Source organism: Gopherus flavomarginatus, chromosome 4 (assembly GCF_025201925.1).
Source record: "Gopherus flavomarginatus isolate rGopFla2 chromosome 4, rGopFla2.mat.asm, whole genome shotgun sequence".
Lineage (NCBI taxonomy): Eukaryota > Metazoa > Chordata > Testudines > Testudinidae > Gopherus > Gopherus flavomarginatus.
Window position 1 is genome coordinate 123696320 of NC_066620.1, and position 19193 is coordinate 123715512.

At 39.3% G+C, this 19193-nt stretch overlaps 1 protein-coding gene across 3 annotated transcripts in view; it reads left to right on the forward strand.

The window, feature by feature from the left end:
- Nucleotides 1-247: 247 nt before the first annotated feature.
- TBC1D32 (TBC1 domain family member 32) overlaps nucleotides 248-19193 on the forward strand; it is a 187186-nt gene continuing 168240 nt past the window's right edge. The window contains exons 1-5 of one of the 3 annotated variants that reach the window (XM_050949461.1): nucleotides 248-359; nucleotides 1041-1106; nucleotides 3934-4088; nucleotides 9975-10136; nucleotides 18470-18647. In XM_050949461.1, the coding sequence (XP_050805418.1) occupies nucleotides 1095-1106; nucleotides 3934-4088; nucleotides 9975-10136; nucleotides 18470-18647 (507 nt within the window). In that variant the 5' untranslated portion in view covers nucleotides 248-359; nucleotides 1041-1094. Of the gene's footprint in view, nucleotides 360-1040; nucleotides 1107-3933; nucleotides 4089-9974; nucleotides 10137-18469; nucleotides 18648-19193 lie in introns of those variants that run through there. The other 2 variants (XM_050949462.1, XM_050949460.1) reach the window with 2 other exon arrangements.

Here is a 19193-nt window from a genome sequence, read left to right on the forward strand (position 1 = left end):
CACCAACTTCTGCTGGCAGGGACAAGCTTCACAGAGCTTGGAGAAGGTAGCTAGGAGATGCGATAGTGGGATGGGGAGAGGGAGGAAGTGGGGTGGATTCGGGTATGTGTCACTTAGCAGTGACTTCCCTCCCTCCCCCTGCACAATGATCCCACCGCCCGCCCCGCAGCTGGGCCAGTCCCTCACAGCCGGCCCGTGTCTCAGTCGCGTCGCCCCGCCTCGCCTCTCGCGATGTTGCTAGGGGGGCCGCGAGACGGTGCAGCAGGCGCGTGGCTAGTTGCTAAGGGTCGGAGCTTCCGCGAGCGGTCGCTGCGAGCAGTTGCGGAAAGCGGCGCTGGAGCCCCCGCCGTTGTCCCAAGGTGATTCCCGCCCCCCGGGAGCGCGGCGCTGCGGGGGAACCACCAGCCCCATGTCCGCTCCTTTGCACTGGAGACCTCCCGGGGCCTGGCTCCCGGGCTGGCACCTGCCCCTCTGCCGGGCCTGGCGCAGTGACTCCCTCCCAGCCCCTGCCCGGGCTGGGATCCCGGCGGGGAAGGGGGTGTCTGTGGGCGGCCTGCCGGGCCTGCTCCTGTGCGAACCAACCGGGCGATGCTGCTCAGGGTGTGGCGGGCGGGGTCAGCCTGGCCCCGCTGCCAGGCCCCGCACCCGGAGGGGTCTCCGTGGGTCACGCGTAGTGTGGTGATGTTCAGCCCCGCGCCCCCTGGTAACGCTGGAACAGCCGCGCTGAGTTAAGGCCCCAGCCCCCGTCACCTAATGTCCGGGCAGCCCCCGTCGAAGCGGCTCCAGGACGCTGCGGAGCCTTAGCCAGGCCGGGGGAGCCGCGTTCGCAGCCCCACGAATCAAGGGTGTTTCCTCCCCCCTGGGCAGCGGTGAAGCGGGCGCGAGCCGGCAGAATAAACTCGCCCGCCTCCCCCCCCCCCCGCGGGTTTCCGGGCGTCATGGGCACTGCGCATTAACGGGGTAGGAGCGTCCGGGGCAGCCAGCAGTTCAATTGCGCGGTTTTTAAAAAGCAGATGAGTTCAAATCTGTATGTTTGACAGGCACCTTCTTTAGGCGGGGAGTGAGGAGGGCCCATATTCTGATTTCAGCAACTGATGTGGATGAAGGTAATTGACATCACTTATGTTGTCAAGTGCACAGAGTACTGTTATTTGTAACCACGGTAAATTAAAAATCAGGCTGTTCTCTCAAAAATTTGAAAGGGACCTTGCCAAAATGAATAATGGGTATGTGCCCATTTATGTTTCTTTATAATATGTAAGAAAGGTCTGAAAAACTGCTCCACCCCTCAAAAAACTCCCTCCCCACACGTTACCTCCACTTGTTTCCATTAGAAATTCAGATAATTTCTAGTCTGGACTCATAGCAAAATGATTATATCATAGGTGTCAAGAGTACATGTTGAGCAATTGAATAGAATAGGATTTTTTAATCAGACAGTTTTAAAATGCTGTTAATTTATTGTTGAAGCTAAATTGATTTTAACATTTTGGATTAACATGGCTTTTGGTAAAATTCATACCCCTACTCCTTTGTTTAGAATGTTAAAGTTTAGTCCTACGAGCTTTTTCTCACGGATGGACCCTTATTCTTATGGAGCTGTGAAGAGGGGTCTGACTACATGGATCCTTTTACAGGACAGGTCATAGACATCACAACTGAGAGATCCTATATCAAAACCAGGGAAAACTAGACTTGACATTTCAGTTAACCTTCAGTTAAAAGGTAGATCTAAATCTTTCAGGGAATCAAAAAAACAAACAAACAAACAAAAAAAGTGTCAATTAAAAAAAAAACACTTTTATGTTGTCCCTTTCAGCTGATGGTGTTTTAAACCAAATGAGTTCATTCAGAGCAAACTAGAAACAGTATTCATGATGTTTTTACAAACACTTTGCAATGGTCTCTTTCTTCCTTTGTTTTAATTTTTAGATGAGCCTGTTAACCAATGCTCTAAATTTTTACACATTTTAAAAACACCAAGTTCTTTGTGCATGTATGCGTGTATGTATATATATGTGTTGTGTATATATAAAAAAAATTAAAATGTTAAATGACTGTTACTAAGGGGTTGAAGATTACATGTGGAAATATCAAATTCACAAACTGATAATAGAAACACTTGTGAGGGTGTGTCATTTACCTCCTTGGAATGCATTGAGTTTGATGAATTTTTTAGAAAGACTGAGTGAGGTTTTTAAAAATAGGGAATGGGCACCATGGAGTTGTAAGAATATGACAGGGAATGCAGCCTATTTTAAAGCTATTTCTGAAATGCTTTTTTTGGTAGCAAGAAACCTGAGCTAATTTTGAATTGTGTTTGATCAAAATGAAATGTTGTTGTACAAGTTTACTAGTTTGGCAAAGAAAAATGTTAAACCAATTAAAATAATGCCTGAAAATAGTATTTTAGTAGAGTTGCAAGCCCTGGATTGTATAAAGTATGACTCTAATCAATGATGTTTTGCCACAATTTGAATTCACTTTTGAAATATAAAAATCTCCACTATCATTAGATAAACGATTCAAATTCTGAATGTTATTGACTGTTGTTGAAATATTGTTCAGGTTTTAAATATTAGAAATCTTCTGTGGAAAGTGAGTCCTTAAATTGTTCTGGGTATCTTTCTGTGGATTGGTTAATAGTGGTTGTTAGTGGCAATTATTCATTGTAGAGATTATATTAATTTTGCATATCTCATTTATATACAGGAGTTTAAAATTTTTTAGTTTCCTTTTTTTCAGATGATAAAAAAGCACTAATAGTCTCAAAATCATCCTTCCTTGATACAGGTTATGAAAAATCCAGTCACCACTGGGGAGTAGGAAACTTTCCTTGGAAAATGAGATGCTTAAGCCATTACTCTAGGCAGAAATAAAGCTTTCCTTCCTTCCTTCGAAAGAGTAAACCTTCACAACATGAGCTGACGCAAGGATGTCTTGCTGCCTTGGCATACAGACAGCTCTAACGCCTTACTTTTGCTGCTCATAGTTTTCTTAGGCCTCTGTAGAGTGAAATTTACAAGTCTCTGGTCAGGCCACTGTGATATTGACAGCCGTGTGGACAAATGATGTTGATTTCACTTTGCTCTTGATATTGGGAAAACTATGAGCACCATCCGAGTCAGGCCCTGGAGCTATTCTTGGGGAGGAGAATCCAAAAATCAGAGGTTGTGGGAGGATGTTGAATAGGAGAGATCCTTTGGACTATAGAAGGCCCTGTGGTGGACTGAGAAAAGAGAGTAGTTTCTCCCTTTTAACATGCAAACTGGTCCATGCTGTAAATTTATCAAGCACATATTAGTCAGAGGCTGGTATGAAAGAAGGTGCTTATAAGAGGGGTTCCAGTCCCAGGGCATCTTCCTAATAAGACTCCTAACACCCTTTCATTTTTCAGACATGCTTATGTATATGAAGGGTTGGGAGATGGGTTCTGGGTTTCTTGTCAAGGTATTATCTCTGGATCTTATTGGTGAGGAGGCCCCTATATTATTATATCTGCTGCTATCTAACAGGCTTAGTCCTCTGAGTAGTAAGTGTTCAAGGGCTTGTCTGCATAAAAACTGGAAACAAAATAAATTGGTTGTAGTTCTCTCACCTTTAGTTATTTCAGTGTAAGGCTGAGTGTGGGCATCTTTATTTCAGATTAAGAGTGTCCTATTTCAATTTAAATTAAGTAGATAAGAAATTGATTTGCTTTTTTGAAGTAGGGCACTCATAAATGGAAATAAACTTCTTAAATCCTTTCTCTATATGAATACAATTATATATGTATTACAATTTTTGGCAAAGTGAGGGTATAACTTCATATTATTGGTGACCAGAGGAAAAAAAGTGATTATTTGTATGAGAGATTAGTACTCTTATTTTAGGATATTGAGAAAACAGACATAGGAAATGTACAGTTACAGTCCTTTCATATGTTTCACACAGATGTCTCATTTCTCTTGTGAAGATGAAGCTCTGTTACAGTCTATGCTCAGAAAATTACTGCAGAGTGTGAAGGAAAAAATCACAGGAGCACCATCAGTGGAATGTGCCGAAGAGATTCTTTTACATTTGGAAGAAACAGATGAAAATTTTCACAAGTAAAAATATTTTTGTTGTTTTAATTTTATGGAGTCATCTGAGTGCTGTCAACTGTTCTATGAAGGGAAAATGTTTGCTACCTATATTGACTTATATATAAGAAAATACTTTTAACTTCCCTATTACCGATGAGCTCTGGAAGAATGTTACTTCAGAGATTTAATAAACTATATTTTACTAGTTCTTATTTTTTTTCTTCTGTTGGTATTTTCTTTCTTCTTTGGCTGAAATATCAATAGAGTAAATGATTCTTCAGGGAAAATCCATTGTCTCTAAATTTATTTAATTAACTCTGATAAAAGTGCTATATTCAGAAACAAATGAGCTAGGAAAAAAATCCTAATTGAAGGTTGCGAGACAATTTTTGTAATTGCTGTTGGGGTCTTTATTATTGTTCCTCATGTAGATGAAATACAAGCAAGATGGCTAAAATATGAACTTTTACAGGCACCTTTCACAGTCACTAGCCAACTCTCTTTTTATATATTTGATAGGATTTCTGTTAGAAACTAGAATTTATTACATTTTGAATAAAACTTAAAATCTTCTCTATTACCTGTAATGACTTTTGTATGTCCAACTTGTGCTGATGCACACTCGCATATTTACCTACCTACTGTGCTCAAATTCTCCTGAGGCCACACTCATCTTTGCACTTCACCTCCATTACACAAACACAATATTGTAATGGTTTTGTACTCAGGCTTCTAGCTAATATAATGTATTTTGCTAGATGGCAGATTTTATGACACAATTGTGAGGTCTGAGAGAAGCCATCTAACTTATATGAACTGAATGATGTTTAAGCTTTCGTGGGTGAATACCCACTTTCTCAGATGATGACTATATGCATCTGACAAAGTGGGTATTCACCCACGAAAGCTTATGCTCTAATATGTCTGTTAGTCTATAAAGTGCCGCAGGACTCTTTTGTTGCTTTTTACAGATCCAGACTAACACAGCTACTCCTCTGATACTGAAAAATGTTTAATTGTTAAAACTTGGGTTCTGTGACCTCGTTTCTTCTGCAAAAGCCAGTGACCTCAAAAATATCTTTAAATAATGCAAGGCAGTGCATTAACTGCACTCCTTATACTTTAACTAGGTGTCAGTGATGTGTTGTCAGTAGCAAGCTACCCGACATCTCTGAACTTGGGTGATAGCAAGTAAGTAAAGTAAAAAACAGAAATGACTCTAAGCTATTTTTAAAACTAAATTCAGAATTTTAATGCCTTCACATTTTCTTTTAATGATTTTAGATTTAGGGTTGTGCATTTGAGCAGTCCAAAAATAAATGGTCAGTGGACCAGTCAAATGTTCGTCAAAGTATTTTAAAGTACTAATTAATTAGAGCAGTAAAAAATAAACAAAAAGTAAGATTTTTATGGCCTCCAACAGGCTTATTCTTAGATGCTTATGCCTAATTACAAAAAAAAAATTACTTAACTATGTTATTTTAACTTAGAAAAATGTGAAAAACAATGAAATGAAGCTTTAAAAATGAAAGAAGGACCAGGATGCAATCAAAAAAGATAGTCCATTGCCTACATTGAGGAATTCTTGCTGGAATATTTGACAATATTTGGCCATGATCAAATAATAGGCAGTTATCTGACACTATTTAACTGGTCAATTGACTGGCTTTCCAAGCCTATTTATGTCTTAAATTGTTTTATTTTTAAAATTTATTTTTCACCTGTAACTTGTATTATGCAATTGTTAATGCCATTTTAATGCTAATATCGCTGCAGCCACTCAGAATTTGAGCTCTAAATCGGGGGTTCTCAATCTTTTTTCTTTCTGAGGCCCTTCCAACATGCTATAAAAATTCCACAGCCCACCTGTGCCACAATTGTTGTTCTGTATATAAAATCCAGAGCCAGCATTAGGGTGTATCAAGCAGGGCAATTGTCTGTGGCCATGGGCCGCAGGAGGCCCCATGAAGCTAAGTTGCTTGCACTTGGGATTGGGCTTCAGCCCTGCTGCGGCGGGGCGCCGGCTTCAGCTTTTTTGCCTTGGGCCTCAGTGAGTCTAATGTTAACCTGACTTGATGGACTCCCTGAAACTTGTTCGCAGCCCCTGAGGGGGACCCAGACCCCCAACTGAGAACTGCTGCTCTAGATCAGTGAGTGTTGAACACGAGAAGAGAAGTGGTTGTACAGATATCATTTTTACAATTACATTTTAATTTCTGGACAGTAACACATTTTAATTAAAGTGACTTGCACATTATAAAATATGAAATTAAGTTTTCTGATGTTTCTGAAGAAGCATTTGTAGCTTCTGGCAACATACTCCCCTCCACAAATGGTGTAAAAGTACACAGAAAATTCTACAAGGTTCATCTTTTTTAGCTCATTGTGCTCAAAGAAAATGAGTTGAGGGATTGAAAGAGAGGAAAGGAGATGATCCTAGAAATGCAGTGGGGAAAGCAGTCTCAATCTGGAGCAGCAAAGATGAGGGTTAGCTTCTTGGAGGTCCTTGGCTTTTCACTCTTCTTAGCAAGTTTCTGTGTGAGCCATACTGCTATTGACTGTCCCCCACCACTTGTGCTTGTGCTATAACACAGTTAGGAGTCAAAGATACTTAATTCTAATCCTACCAGAATTAACTTGCAATGAATTACAGTAATCTAGTAATGCTTGATGGAGCACGCATCACAGTCATTGTACTGGAGTTGTACCCCTGTGAGGTTCTTCTTTCAACTGAACCATAGATCCCTAGTGGTGTGATGGGCTTTCATTGGTTCGCGAAGAGATGGCAATATGCCATGGAGACTCTGCTCCCCCGGTTCCTTTACCCTTTTCTTTTTCTTTGATGTTGAACAGCAGGAAACATGGAGCTCTTAATTCGAGTCTGCTGCAAAAGGACAGAATGGATAACACTTCTCTTTTCAAAGTTCAGTCAAAGCTGATTCACATCAATAATCCAGGACCTTAGATTTTTTTTTTTAAATATTCAGATTTACTTTGTTTTCTTCAGACTTGGGGAACACTAACAGTATAGCTTGATTGGAACTTGTATGCCCATGCAGAAATTTGACTTCTCCATTATTTTGTTGCAGACTAGTGAAAAAGATGAAAGAATGCTGCAAGGAGCAACACTGTAGTGTCGACTATGAAATAAATTTAGTCTCTCTTTAGGACTACCATTTTTCTCTGCAGCAAATACACTGTGCTGTGATCTCTAAATTATTCTTATTATTTGAGAGAATGAAGCAGTTACTGCAAAAAATACGTTTTCTGCAAACACCCTAGCCATAAAAAAAAAATGAGAAAAAAGACTTATGAAAGCTTTCGTTCAACAGACTGTCACAGTGCTGTTTTTTTTTATAGTAATAGTAATGGCTGAGCTAATCTTATAAACAAGTGAAAGGAGAAAAAGACAGTCAATGAAGGGAGAAGTTAGTTACCTTTTTCCTTGAAATGCCAATGCAGTGACAATAAAATATGAAAAGGAATAAATGGAAGAGGAAATAATTTAGAGCCATTACACTTAAAGTGACTTAAGGTAGTCAGGAGTTTAATCTGATGAAAAGAACATTATATGAAATTAGTTGGTATAAAAATGACTTGACTCTCTTACTCGTTTTTAAAATGTTCAAGAAAAAAGAAACTACGGCAGCAACTGCAACAGCTGCTTTTGTTTTCATGTGCACTTTCCAGGATTGGACAGTTCATGTAATAAAGCCAGTATATCGTATATAAGCACGTTCACTCCATATATTGATCCTTCTCAATTCATAGAAAGTACCTGCTCACCTACTGTCACTTTGCATCCACGTTTGATATAATGAAAATGTAGTATAATCCTACAAACAACTGTTGTGCAGTCGCTGTTGTGATAACGTGCTGTATGTCTTGCCCCTAATGCAGAATAAACATATTATCAGGATTACATTGTTCATGTAATGTGGACATCTTTTTAAAAAGTTACTTCAAATAAGCCTGAAGCTACAGACTAGTCCTCAATGCGAACTGTTGCTTTTTGTTCATTTGAAAGCCAGTGATTCTAATTTAACAAAGTTATGACTGTGAAAATTGCTTAATGAAACTACAACATAGAAAATTTCCTTAAGATTTCGTAAAGCACTTAAGCACATGCTTATGTCCCATTTGCTTTAATGACGTAAGCAACTTTTGTCCTGAATAGGGATGTTTTCTTGCATGGAGGGGCATGATCATGCAACTAGTGAATTGTGCACTGGTTCGTTCAAGAGCTCTCTAGTTCTGCTGGAAGAGCTTGTAAACGGAGTTTAGATTTTTTCCTTGACAAACTCCAGTAATTTAAATGCAAAAGATTGCATTAATGCGATGTGAAGATTGCAAAGCTAAAATCAAAAAGTCAGGAAACTCAAAAGTTAAGCTTTCAACAGGTTTTAACTCAACTGCATAGCATTTATGTGCTGTTGTCCAGCTATACTGAAAGAAGGACAGAAGATATTTGATATGGGTTTAATCAGGCTGCAACTTTATTATTAGATGTCTGGGACTACTTGGCAGATAAAATTATGCATTGCAGGTAACCCCAATTTAATTTCAGAATTACCCAGGGGGCTTCTGCCAGCTCCCCCTCTTTTTCCATCCAGATCCACCCAGCAAATCCATTGCTAGGACTTTACCATCCACTCTCCCTTGTAGGAGGGTTAAGGTGAGCTCTAAGAAAAGGGAGTTGGTTCCCTGCCATACCAATCATTGGAGTCCCCATCCCTCTTTTCTTTTTAAGTCCTTTTCCAAGCCATTTATCTGGTCACTGTATACCTTCCCTGTGGAGTACCTGCACTGGACATCTGCCCCACACTTAAATAATGAGTTGTGACATACAGCTGACTGCCCTTCATGCCATGCATGAAAAAAGCACTTCCTTAACCCACTGTGGGGAACATGAAAAAAACCCAAATCCACCTACGCTAATCTGGTGGTAAAGGAAAAATTCCTTCCCATCTCCCCTAAAGAAGGGGTGGCTAGTGCACTGCCCACATCAGGTCTTGACCAAACCTGGTATCTCAACACCTAAAGGGAAGGGGAGGGAAAGTGGGTGCTGCCTCTGCTTGCTCCATGTAAGAGGGGCCTTCACACACAGGGCTGCTCCATTTAAACGCTTCTGCTCATCCAGTTCCGAGGGGATGAGTCAGCGTCATTATATTGGTTCCTTGTTCCGTTTTGCAGCAGTTTTCCTCTCTCTCTTCTCCCAGCCATAAAACACTTTTCCCTTCAACAGGCTAGCCAGACAGATCCTCCCACTCCCTGCTTAAAGGTGTGGTGTCATTTTCTCTACCAATTTTCCTAATTACATGTATAACTTGGATCAATTATTACTAATTGTCATAACGTATGCTTCAAGGTACTTTTTTTATCAGTGCATTAAGATTAATGTTCTTGGAGCCTTAACTTTTGCATTTCCTAACACTTTATGATTTTTGACTGTGGCAGCCTTAATATGTCATCAGTATAGATCTTTGCATTTAGGGGAAGATTTTCATAGGCACAAAAGGGAATTATGACTTACTGAGATATTCTTTTCATATGATATACCGATACTGAAGACATTCAAGAAAAGCAAAATTGTTTGTTTGATGCATAGATTCTGGAATTAGGGGTGCTGGGGGTGTGGCAGCACTCCCTGATTTGAAGTGGTGTCCATCATATACAAGATTTACAGTTTGGTTCTATGGCTCTCAGCACCTCACCTATACAAATTGTTCCAGCGCCTCTGGTTTGGTGTCTGAACTTTTCACTCGGCTGAAAAACTCTTTAATTCTTAGAAGTATTGATACTTCTAGAGATGTGTCTGCTGGAAAAATGTTGCAAATGTAATGTTGAAAATGTTTGGAAGATGAATATCATGAAATACATTGCATTTTATTTTCTGGATATTTGTTTCAGCTATGAGTTTGTGAAATACCTTAGACAATACATATGTAGCACTCTGGGCTCTGTGATTGAAGAAGAAACAGAAAAATGTACCTCTGCTCAAAATCAGGGTGAAGGATCTGGTTATGACACTCTTGTCCAACATGTTACAAAGAAGACTCGGGAATCAAAAGAGTGAGTATGTGCACAGGATACATATAAAATTCCATTTTAAAAAATATGCAGTTGGCAGGATTATCTGGCCCATCTTACTCTTTTTTTCCTTTCATATTTTTTCAGTCAATAATTCTTAATTGTAATATTTATGGATGAAGGTACTTTGGTTCTAAAATCTATTTTTTTGTCCTTTATAACTTTCCTCACAGATTATCTATTGGGTTGAAATTCCTCATAATTGTCTTATCTTGAAAATGAAACTATATTGCTGTCTAGGAAGGTTTGAAGACAATCCATTGAACTATTTAAGATTTCTGACTTTGTGTGGTTAGGGGATTATTTAGGATTTTGGTGGCACTTAAATTCAAATAGCTGTATTTTAAATTTCACACTTGATTTACAAATAGTCCTATATGATATTTGAGGTCTTTGTCAAATATAGATGTGTGCATCTGAGAAATAATTTGTTTATGCACAATTTTTAAATTTCCTTGTAGATTTAAGTGGACACTGAACATGATTATCTAGATATACATATGCTGAAAGCTGTAATTCAACTAAAGTGGATTAGTTGCACTTTTAAAAAATTGTGTCTGCATACAAATTCTCTGGTCTATGTTACACATCAGAACCATATTTATAATCTCGTTAGGGGACATGTGATTTGTAGCCAGATTTCTTGAGATAGTGGTTTGTTTAGTGAAGGCATGACCTTAAATGGAAAGCCCAAGTATATGCCAGATAATTCTTATAACCTGGTTAGCCATCCCTTCTTTGCAGATTCTCTTGATTCTCTTGCACAGTATGAACTTCATCTCTATTTGTTGTGTTGTGAATAGAAAGTGATTTTGTTACGAAACCCATTTGTTTTGATTTTAAGTTCTCAGTTCATCAGGAAGTAAAAACAATCCAAGTTTGTATCTGTGTTGATAGAAATTCATTTTTAAATGCTTGCTTTCAGAAGACTTCACATCTAAAAGGAAACAAAACAACTGAAGTTTTAAACTATGTTTAAATAGTGTCTTGTACATGCCACCTGTTCCAAAATTTGTCACATTATGACTGCAAGAAATTCAGTGCTCTGATAATGTTCTGTTTGGGTCTCACAGTCTAGTAGGTATGATTTCAAGACTATTGTAGCCCCTATTGTGGAGAACTGTAGTCTCCCTGTTATTAGCTTGATATATAACTATTTAAGTGGATGGGGGGGGCTCTGTCTTGGGAATTTGACCTTTTGATTATGAGCTATACATTTAATGATAATACTTCTGAAATAATTTTGGTAATATATAGGTAGGTCATACTACAATTGTCGGACACATAGAAGAATATAAATTGGGCAAAAGTCAACATGATTTCTGTAAAGGGAAATCATGTCTTACTAATCTATTAGACTTCTTTGAAGGGGTCAACAAACATGTGGATGAGGGGGATCCAGTGGACATAGTGTACTTAGAATTCCAGAAAGCCTTTGACAAGGTCCTTCACCAAAGGCTTTTACGTAAATTAAGTTATCATGGGCTAAGAGGGAAGATCCTTTCATGGACTGAGAACTGGTTAAAAGACAGGGAACAAAGGGTAGGAATAAATGGTAAATTTTCAGAATGGAGAGGGGTAACTAGTGGTGTTCCCCAAGGGTCAGCCCTAGGGCCAGTCCTATTCAACTTATTTCTAAATGATCTGGAGAAAGGGGTAAGCAGTGAGGTGGCAAAGTTTGCAGATGATACTAAACTGCTCAAGATAGTTAAGACCAAAGCTGACTGTGAAGAACTTCAGAAAAACCTCACAAAACTAAGTGATGGGGCAACAAAAGGGCAAATGAAATTTAATGTGGATAAATGTAAAGTAATGCACATTGGAAAAAATACCCCCAACTATACATACAATATGATGGGGGCTAATTTAGCTACAACTAATCAGGAAAGAGATCTTGGAGTCATCGTGGATAGTTCTCTGAAGATGTCCACACAGTGTGCAGTGGCAGTCAAAAAAGCAAACAAGATGTTAGGATTATTAAAAAAAGGATGGAGAATATTTTATTGCCCTTATATAAATCCATGGTACACCTGCATCTTGAATACTGTGTACAGATGTGGTCTTCTCATCTCAAAAAAGATATGCTGGCATTAGAAAAGGTCCAGAGAGACAACTAAAATGATTAGGGTTTGGAAAGGATTCCATATGAAGAGAGATTAAAGAGGCTAGGACTTTTCAGCTTGGAAAAGAGGAGACTAGGGGGATATGATAGAGGTATGTAAAATCATGAGTGGTGTGGAGAAAGTGAATAAGGAAAAGTTATTTACTTATTCCCATAATACAAGAACTAGGGGCCACCAAATGAAATTAATAGGCAGCAGGTTTAAAACAGATAAAAGGATGTTCTTCCTCACACAGCGCACAGTCAACCTGTGTAACTCCTTACCTGAGGAGGTTGTGAAGGCTAGGATTATAACAGAGTTTAAAAGAGAACTAGATAAATGCATGGTGGTTAAGTCCAATAATGACTATTAGCCAGGATGGGTAAGGAATGGTGTCCCTAGCTTCTGTTTGTCAGAGGGTGGAGATGGATGGCAGGAGAGAGATCACTTGATCATTAGCTGTTAGATTCACTCCCTCTGGGGCACCTGGCATTGGCCACTGTTGGCAGACAGGATACTGGGCTGAATGGACCTTTGGTCTGACCCAGTATGGTCATACTTATGTTCTCATTCTTACGTTCTTAAGAAGAAATTTGAAGTTTTATTGCAGGATGAAATCATTGCATGAGCAAGTTCATTAATTAGTGCCTAATTGTTATTGACAAATTACTTTAGAAACAGGTAGCAAAAATATCTTTTATAAGTCAATCATTTACATTTAGAGACTACAAATCAGTTCTTAACCAACCACTGTTGGCTCTCCTTTTGACACTAAATACAATAGTTTGTGGGATGTGCCTTTGAACTAAGCTTTTGAACTTCATATGTGCAAAGTTACCCATGTGTCTAAGTCTTGCAGGATTAGGGCAAAGCTCCCATTGACTTTAATTATGCAGGATCAGGGCCCAGGGCCTTCCTGAGCAATTGCAATGCCAGCTTTGTTCTTTAATGTGAAGTCTTTAGCTGTCTCTCCCTCAAAAGATATACTAGGTTACATTAGCATAATTCCAGTGGGAGTAGTTTAATGCTTTAAGCATTAAGTTTGAAATATCCCAACTCCTTGAATTCCTAGGTTCAAAACCCAGCAGCACTAACTCAGTTCTTTTGGGCTTTTCTGCATAGAGACTTAGTGTGCAACAAGCCAGGATGTAAATCTACAGCGCACTAGCTTCTCATGTACTAACTGGCCATGTGGGTCACTAAAAGTTCAGATTGAAACTGTAATTTGTCAAAGTGCCCTATGGAACTTTTAGTGCACGGTAGCAGGGTTCACATGGTGACTTAGTGCACAGCAAGTGTGAATGTGCCATTCACTGAGTCTCTGGGTAGTTAAGATTTTTATCATTTTGTGGTGTATATAAACACAGTTTAGTGCAGTTTACTGTCTGTGGGTCTTTGGGCAAACCTTAAATATACAAGCTATGCCTGTTGTATAGAGGCACCAAAGATCTCAGTGACTTTTTTTTCATACCAATGCTTGACCAAAGTTGCTCCGTGCCCAGTGTTGTGCAGCATGCAAATTTTGTACTGGGCTGTTGCCCTCCATCCCATTTTAGAGGCGCTGAGCATATATAGTCTATGAAGTGCCTTGACCTCCTTCAGAATGAAAACCACTATTATACATGTAAAATACAACATTATTGCATAATTCCCTTTTACAGATCGTTTTGTTTTCTTGCATGTACATACAGTATTGACTTCACAAAGGTCTGACAATTGACTATTTTTCTCCATTTCCATTCTGTTTCTTGAATGGAGGGGGTTTATTAAACATTAACTTTGGTCATTACAGAAATGGATTTGAATTGGTATTTGGGGCCACACAGCTTACTGGAAGAGAGACTAGATAGTGATGTGCGTTTATTTGAATTTAACTACCTGGTTTCATGACAGTAATTATCATTAGTATATATTTCAGTATCCATCGGGCAACAGTTCAACCTTGGATCACATTCTACTTTGGAACCATGTGACTAAAGTCACCTGGGATGTACAGGTATTTAGGAATACTCATCTTGCTCTGGAATCTGATCATTGACTCCTAATAGTAGAAATGATGTTCTGTTTTAGTACCTACTGCATCAAAATACTCCAGTGTTGATAAGCTTTATGTTGAAGCTATCACTAACAGTTATGTGGTAGCGATTTCCAATAAATATTCTGTATTGGATGTCTGGTTGTCTACCACAGAGGAAGAGTGGACTTTATTTTGGGAATCTGATATAGAAATCACTGGAGAACAGCTAGAACTAAGGAGTATGAAAAAGCAACATAGGATTACAGATGATACCATCAAATTATGGGGAAAAAAGAGAAGTGCAGTGTAGAATGGGTGCAACAAAAGTTGAGGCAGGTTAATGAAGAAAGGAGGAAATGGACAATAGAGGAGAAGAAATGTGTTGAACAAATAGTTAAAAGGGTCCACCAAAATTACCATGGTCAGTGGTGGAATAGTATGGCACAGCACATTGAGGAAACCTCTGAAAGACATGACCAGAAATGCATATTTGAGATTTTGACTGTCATGGTAAGACATCCATTCTCATGACTTACACCAATTAAGAACAAAATTGGAAAATATTGCCAGGATATTGATGCACATTTTAAATGTTGGTATGAGCATTTTTGAGGATTAATGAACAGATCCCTATCAAGATGTAAATTACAACTTAATCCAAAAATAAACTCAGTAGAAAATATGCCAGTGACATTAGAGGAAGTGATACCTGTGGTCAAACAGTTATCAAATGATAAAGTACCTGGCCTGGATAACATTTCAATGAACTGCTAAAGAGTGGTTGTCTGGGTTTAGTTCACTGGCTTCATTGAGTTGTCTTAAAAGTTTGGGAAATCAGTCACATTCCAGAAGACTGGAAAAGGGGCTGCATCATGCCTTGAAAAGCAATCATATTGCTCAAATTATTGTGGAATAGCAATGTTATCAATCCCAGTGAATGATTTTATGATCATATTACGTTATTTACCATATTTTATGATCAAATATTGTCTCAGCTCTGTAACAAGAGGCAACCAGTGTGGTTTCCATAAAGGTGATCTACAATCCATTCTGTGTATGCCTTGTGGAATGCTATTGTAAAATGACTAGTGCAAAAAAAAAAAAAGACGTTAACATTGCCTTTATTGTCTTTGCAGCTGCTTTTAACCCAGTGCATCAATGAGCACTATGGTTATTGCTATGTCAGGATGGGGTACTTCATGATTTAGTGTGCCTAATAAACACTTTTCCATGGTACAGTTAGTTGGGCAAGGGTCAACAGTTATTACGGACTAGTTTTCAGTAGAATCAGGAATAGGCCAGAGATGCATTCTCTCACCTACATCATTTGATATTCTAATAGACTGATGACAAAGCTGAAGGAGGCCAAAGTAGGCAGTATGAAATGTAAAGATTCATTTTTAGAGGCTCTTGAGTATGCAGTTGCTTTATTTGAAGAGACTACTGACCAACTACAGCTAATGCTGGAAAGGCTGTTAAGAATTGTAGACTCAATGGAACTTAAGATCAATGGTGATAAAACGGAAGTTATGCACTCTGCCTATAAAATGTCTCACCAACACTACAGGTAGATGATGGTAATGACAACAAATGGGTGAAGAGTTTTATCTATCTGAATATTTGGTTGACAGCAGGCGGTTCTATAACTGAAGTCACATGTTGTATTCATTTTACATCAGTGGTATTTCAGCATCTTCAAAGCCTGTCTTGGGGCAGCAGGATTTCTGTGACAACAAAGATGCATGTGTTTAATGCAGTGGTACTGATAACAAATGTGATGGGTGTGACTTATCACAGTGGCGCTACCTGCTGGTATCATAACCTTAGTCCCAGATTTGGACCTTAGCGTCCAAAATATGGGGGTTAGCATGAAAAACCTCCAAGCTTAGTTACCAGCTTGGACCTGATACCTGCTGCCACCACCCAAAAAATTAGAGTGTTTTGGGGCACTCTGGTCCCCCTGAAAAACCTTCCCTGGGACCCCAAGACCCAAATCCCTTGAGTCTCACAACAAAGGGAAATAATCCTTTTTCCCTTCCCCCCTCCAGGTGCTCCTGAAGAGATACACAGACACAAGCTCTGTGAAACTACACAGAGGGACTCCCCCTCTCTGTTTCCAATCCTGGAAACAAATAGTACTTTCCTATTCCCCCAGAGGGAATGCAAAATCAGGCTAGCAAATCCAACACACAGATCTCCCCGATTTCTTCCTCCCACCAATTCCCTGGTGAGTACAGACTCAATTTCCCTGAAGTAAAGAAAAACTCCAACTGGTCTTAAAAGAAAGCTTTATATAAAAAGAAAGAAAAATACATACAAATGGGCTCTCTGTATTAAGATGATACAATACAGAGTCGATTGCTTAAAAGAATATTGAATAAACAGCCTTATTCAAAAAGAATACAAATCAAAGCACTCCAGCACTTATATTCATGCAAATACCAAAGAAAAGAAACCATATAACTTACTATCTGATCTCTTTGTCCTTACACTTAGAAACAGAAGACTAGAAAGTAGAAATTGCTTCTCCAAAGCTCAGAGAAAGCAGGCAGGCAGACAAAAGACTCAGACACACAATTCCCTCCACCCAAAGTTGAAAAAATCCGGTTTCCTGATTGGTCCTCTGGTCAGGTGCTTCAGGTGAAAGAGACATTAACCCTTAGCTATCTGTTTATGACAGCTGGCCATCTTGGAGATTAGCTCCCCATATTGGTATGCCTTTTGATGATGCCTTGCCCCCGTCATGTCTGTTCTTGGACCCACATCACTCAAAGGACTGCATGATACAGCTGGGACCCACTACTTTGGGTCCCAGCCCAGGGACTCTGTCGATGCGCAACCATGTGCTGCATCCCCTCCAAGTCCTCAGTATATTTCCCTGGGCCACTTCCCCCAACCCCCAGCACCTTCTTTGCCCTTATCTCAGGGCCTCAGCATACTAGTCCTAGTGGCCAGCCAGGAGCTCTCTCTTGCTTCCCTGTTCCTGCCCAGTACTGTTCTGTCCAGGGTGCTAGCTACCATCCACCTCCATGGCACCCAGTTCTCCCTCCTTGAGCTCCAGGGAGTAACTGCCCCGTCTCCTCTGCTGCTCTTCATATATGGGCCTGTTGAGCCCGGATTGGCTGCACCTCACAGCCTCTTCTATTGGCCACTTCCTATGTAGCCTCTCTAGGGCTCTATTAACCCCTTACATGCTAGTGTGGGGTGGACACCTCATCACAACAACCCTTTACAGGAAGCAGAAACTTGTCCATTAGAAACAGCTGAGGAGAGAAAACTAAATAGTTTTCAGTGTCAGAAGTTACACAGTATTCGTAACACCCATTAGTTTGATTTTGTCACAGACAATCCTGGTAAGTTGCAGTCTTATACCAGCTGAGAACAAGACAACTGTAATGGTGGGGTCATGCCCAACATACAGAAGAAGATACAGTTCTAACGAAGGTTTATGGAACTTAGGTAAAAGGAAGCAGAACAGGAGGTGAACAACAAATGAGGATGGAAGATGAAATTGAGGGGTTTAAGAAGCCTAACTCTTCCCATACTGACTCTTGATGAAGGAAGAAGACTTGCAAGAGAATATTTGAGGTGGAAGTTCATTCTGCGCAGCACCATGGCTAGCTACTTTATAGCCATGTAAATCTTCTGCTTATTAAACATTACACATTTTAGATTAACTTGGTTATCCGTCCATGCATTCTGTACTGCTGCTTCTGCAGAGGACTTTTGTGGAAGAAAAAACCTTAATTAAACTTGTGGAGACAGAAACAGTAATGAGGATCAGATTTGGTCTCTTGTATTTTATTAGGGCCGTATTCTGCTGATGGCTTGCACATTGTTCCTATTGAAAGACATCTCCGTGCAGAATACAGATTAGTGACAAAACTGGGAATGCAGGTCCCTGTTCTGTTTGTTATAAATTTTAGTATTGTTATTTGAATAGTTGTAGGAGAGCCACAAAATTTAAAAGCTTTTTGGTTTATTTTTAAAATGTATATATCTGTAGTTTTTAAGTTTGCATACACATTCTGTTAATAACTTAGGATCTATATAGTGTTTTGTATTTATTTTAAAACATTTTTAGTTCACTGAGTAAATTCGGTGAAATGTAAATAATAGCACACCTTAGTCCATTATTCATAATTTAATTAGTGTTTTTTATATTATTTAGTATTAACATTACCTTGACTTTGAAGGTACAGAGAAATGATGCATTCCTTGAAGAATGTCATGATGGTGGTGGTGGAATCTCTGATTAACAAATTTGAAGAAGATCAGATGCGTAATAAGGAGATGCATAGGAAAACCAAGAAAGAGCAACATAGTGCTTACCATACAGACAACTGCTCTGATAGTGACTCATCATTCAATCAGGTATGATATTACGATCTGGACTTGTATTGTGAAATACTAAGAAACTTATACTTGTAGTAGAAAGAGAGCTTGAGACATAAGCCTTTGTATCAGAGACCTGGTATGAGACCGGATCTACTCACAGAATCTGGCAAGAACAGGGCTAATATTGCAGAAATACATGTTCCTAAGAAGTGCTAGTCACAAAGTACTCATGCAAACACATCCCAATATCAAGTGGTACCTGTACGAGAATATCCAAATATCAAGAATGGTACAAAAACATTCCCCAAGGATAACAGGAACACACTGACCCCTCCTAAAATATAAGGTCAGGCTGACAGAATGTAATATAAATGTTTTAATCAAACCAGCATGTACAAGGTGATGGGTGATAACTAGCCACTTCAGGGGGCAGTAACTAACTGTGTCAGAGGGGCAGTACTAGCTTGTTTGTATTGGGGTATGAAGATATATCTCAGAGGGAGTATCTTTGTCTAACCAAGAGAGGAACGGAAAGTCTTGCCATTCACTGAGCTGGTGCATTGTTACAGGCGTACATGTATT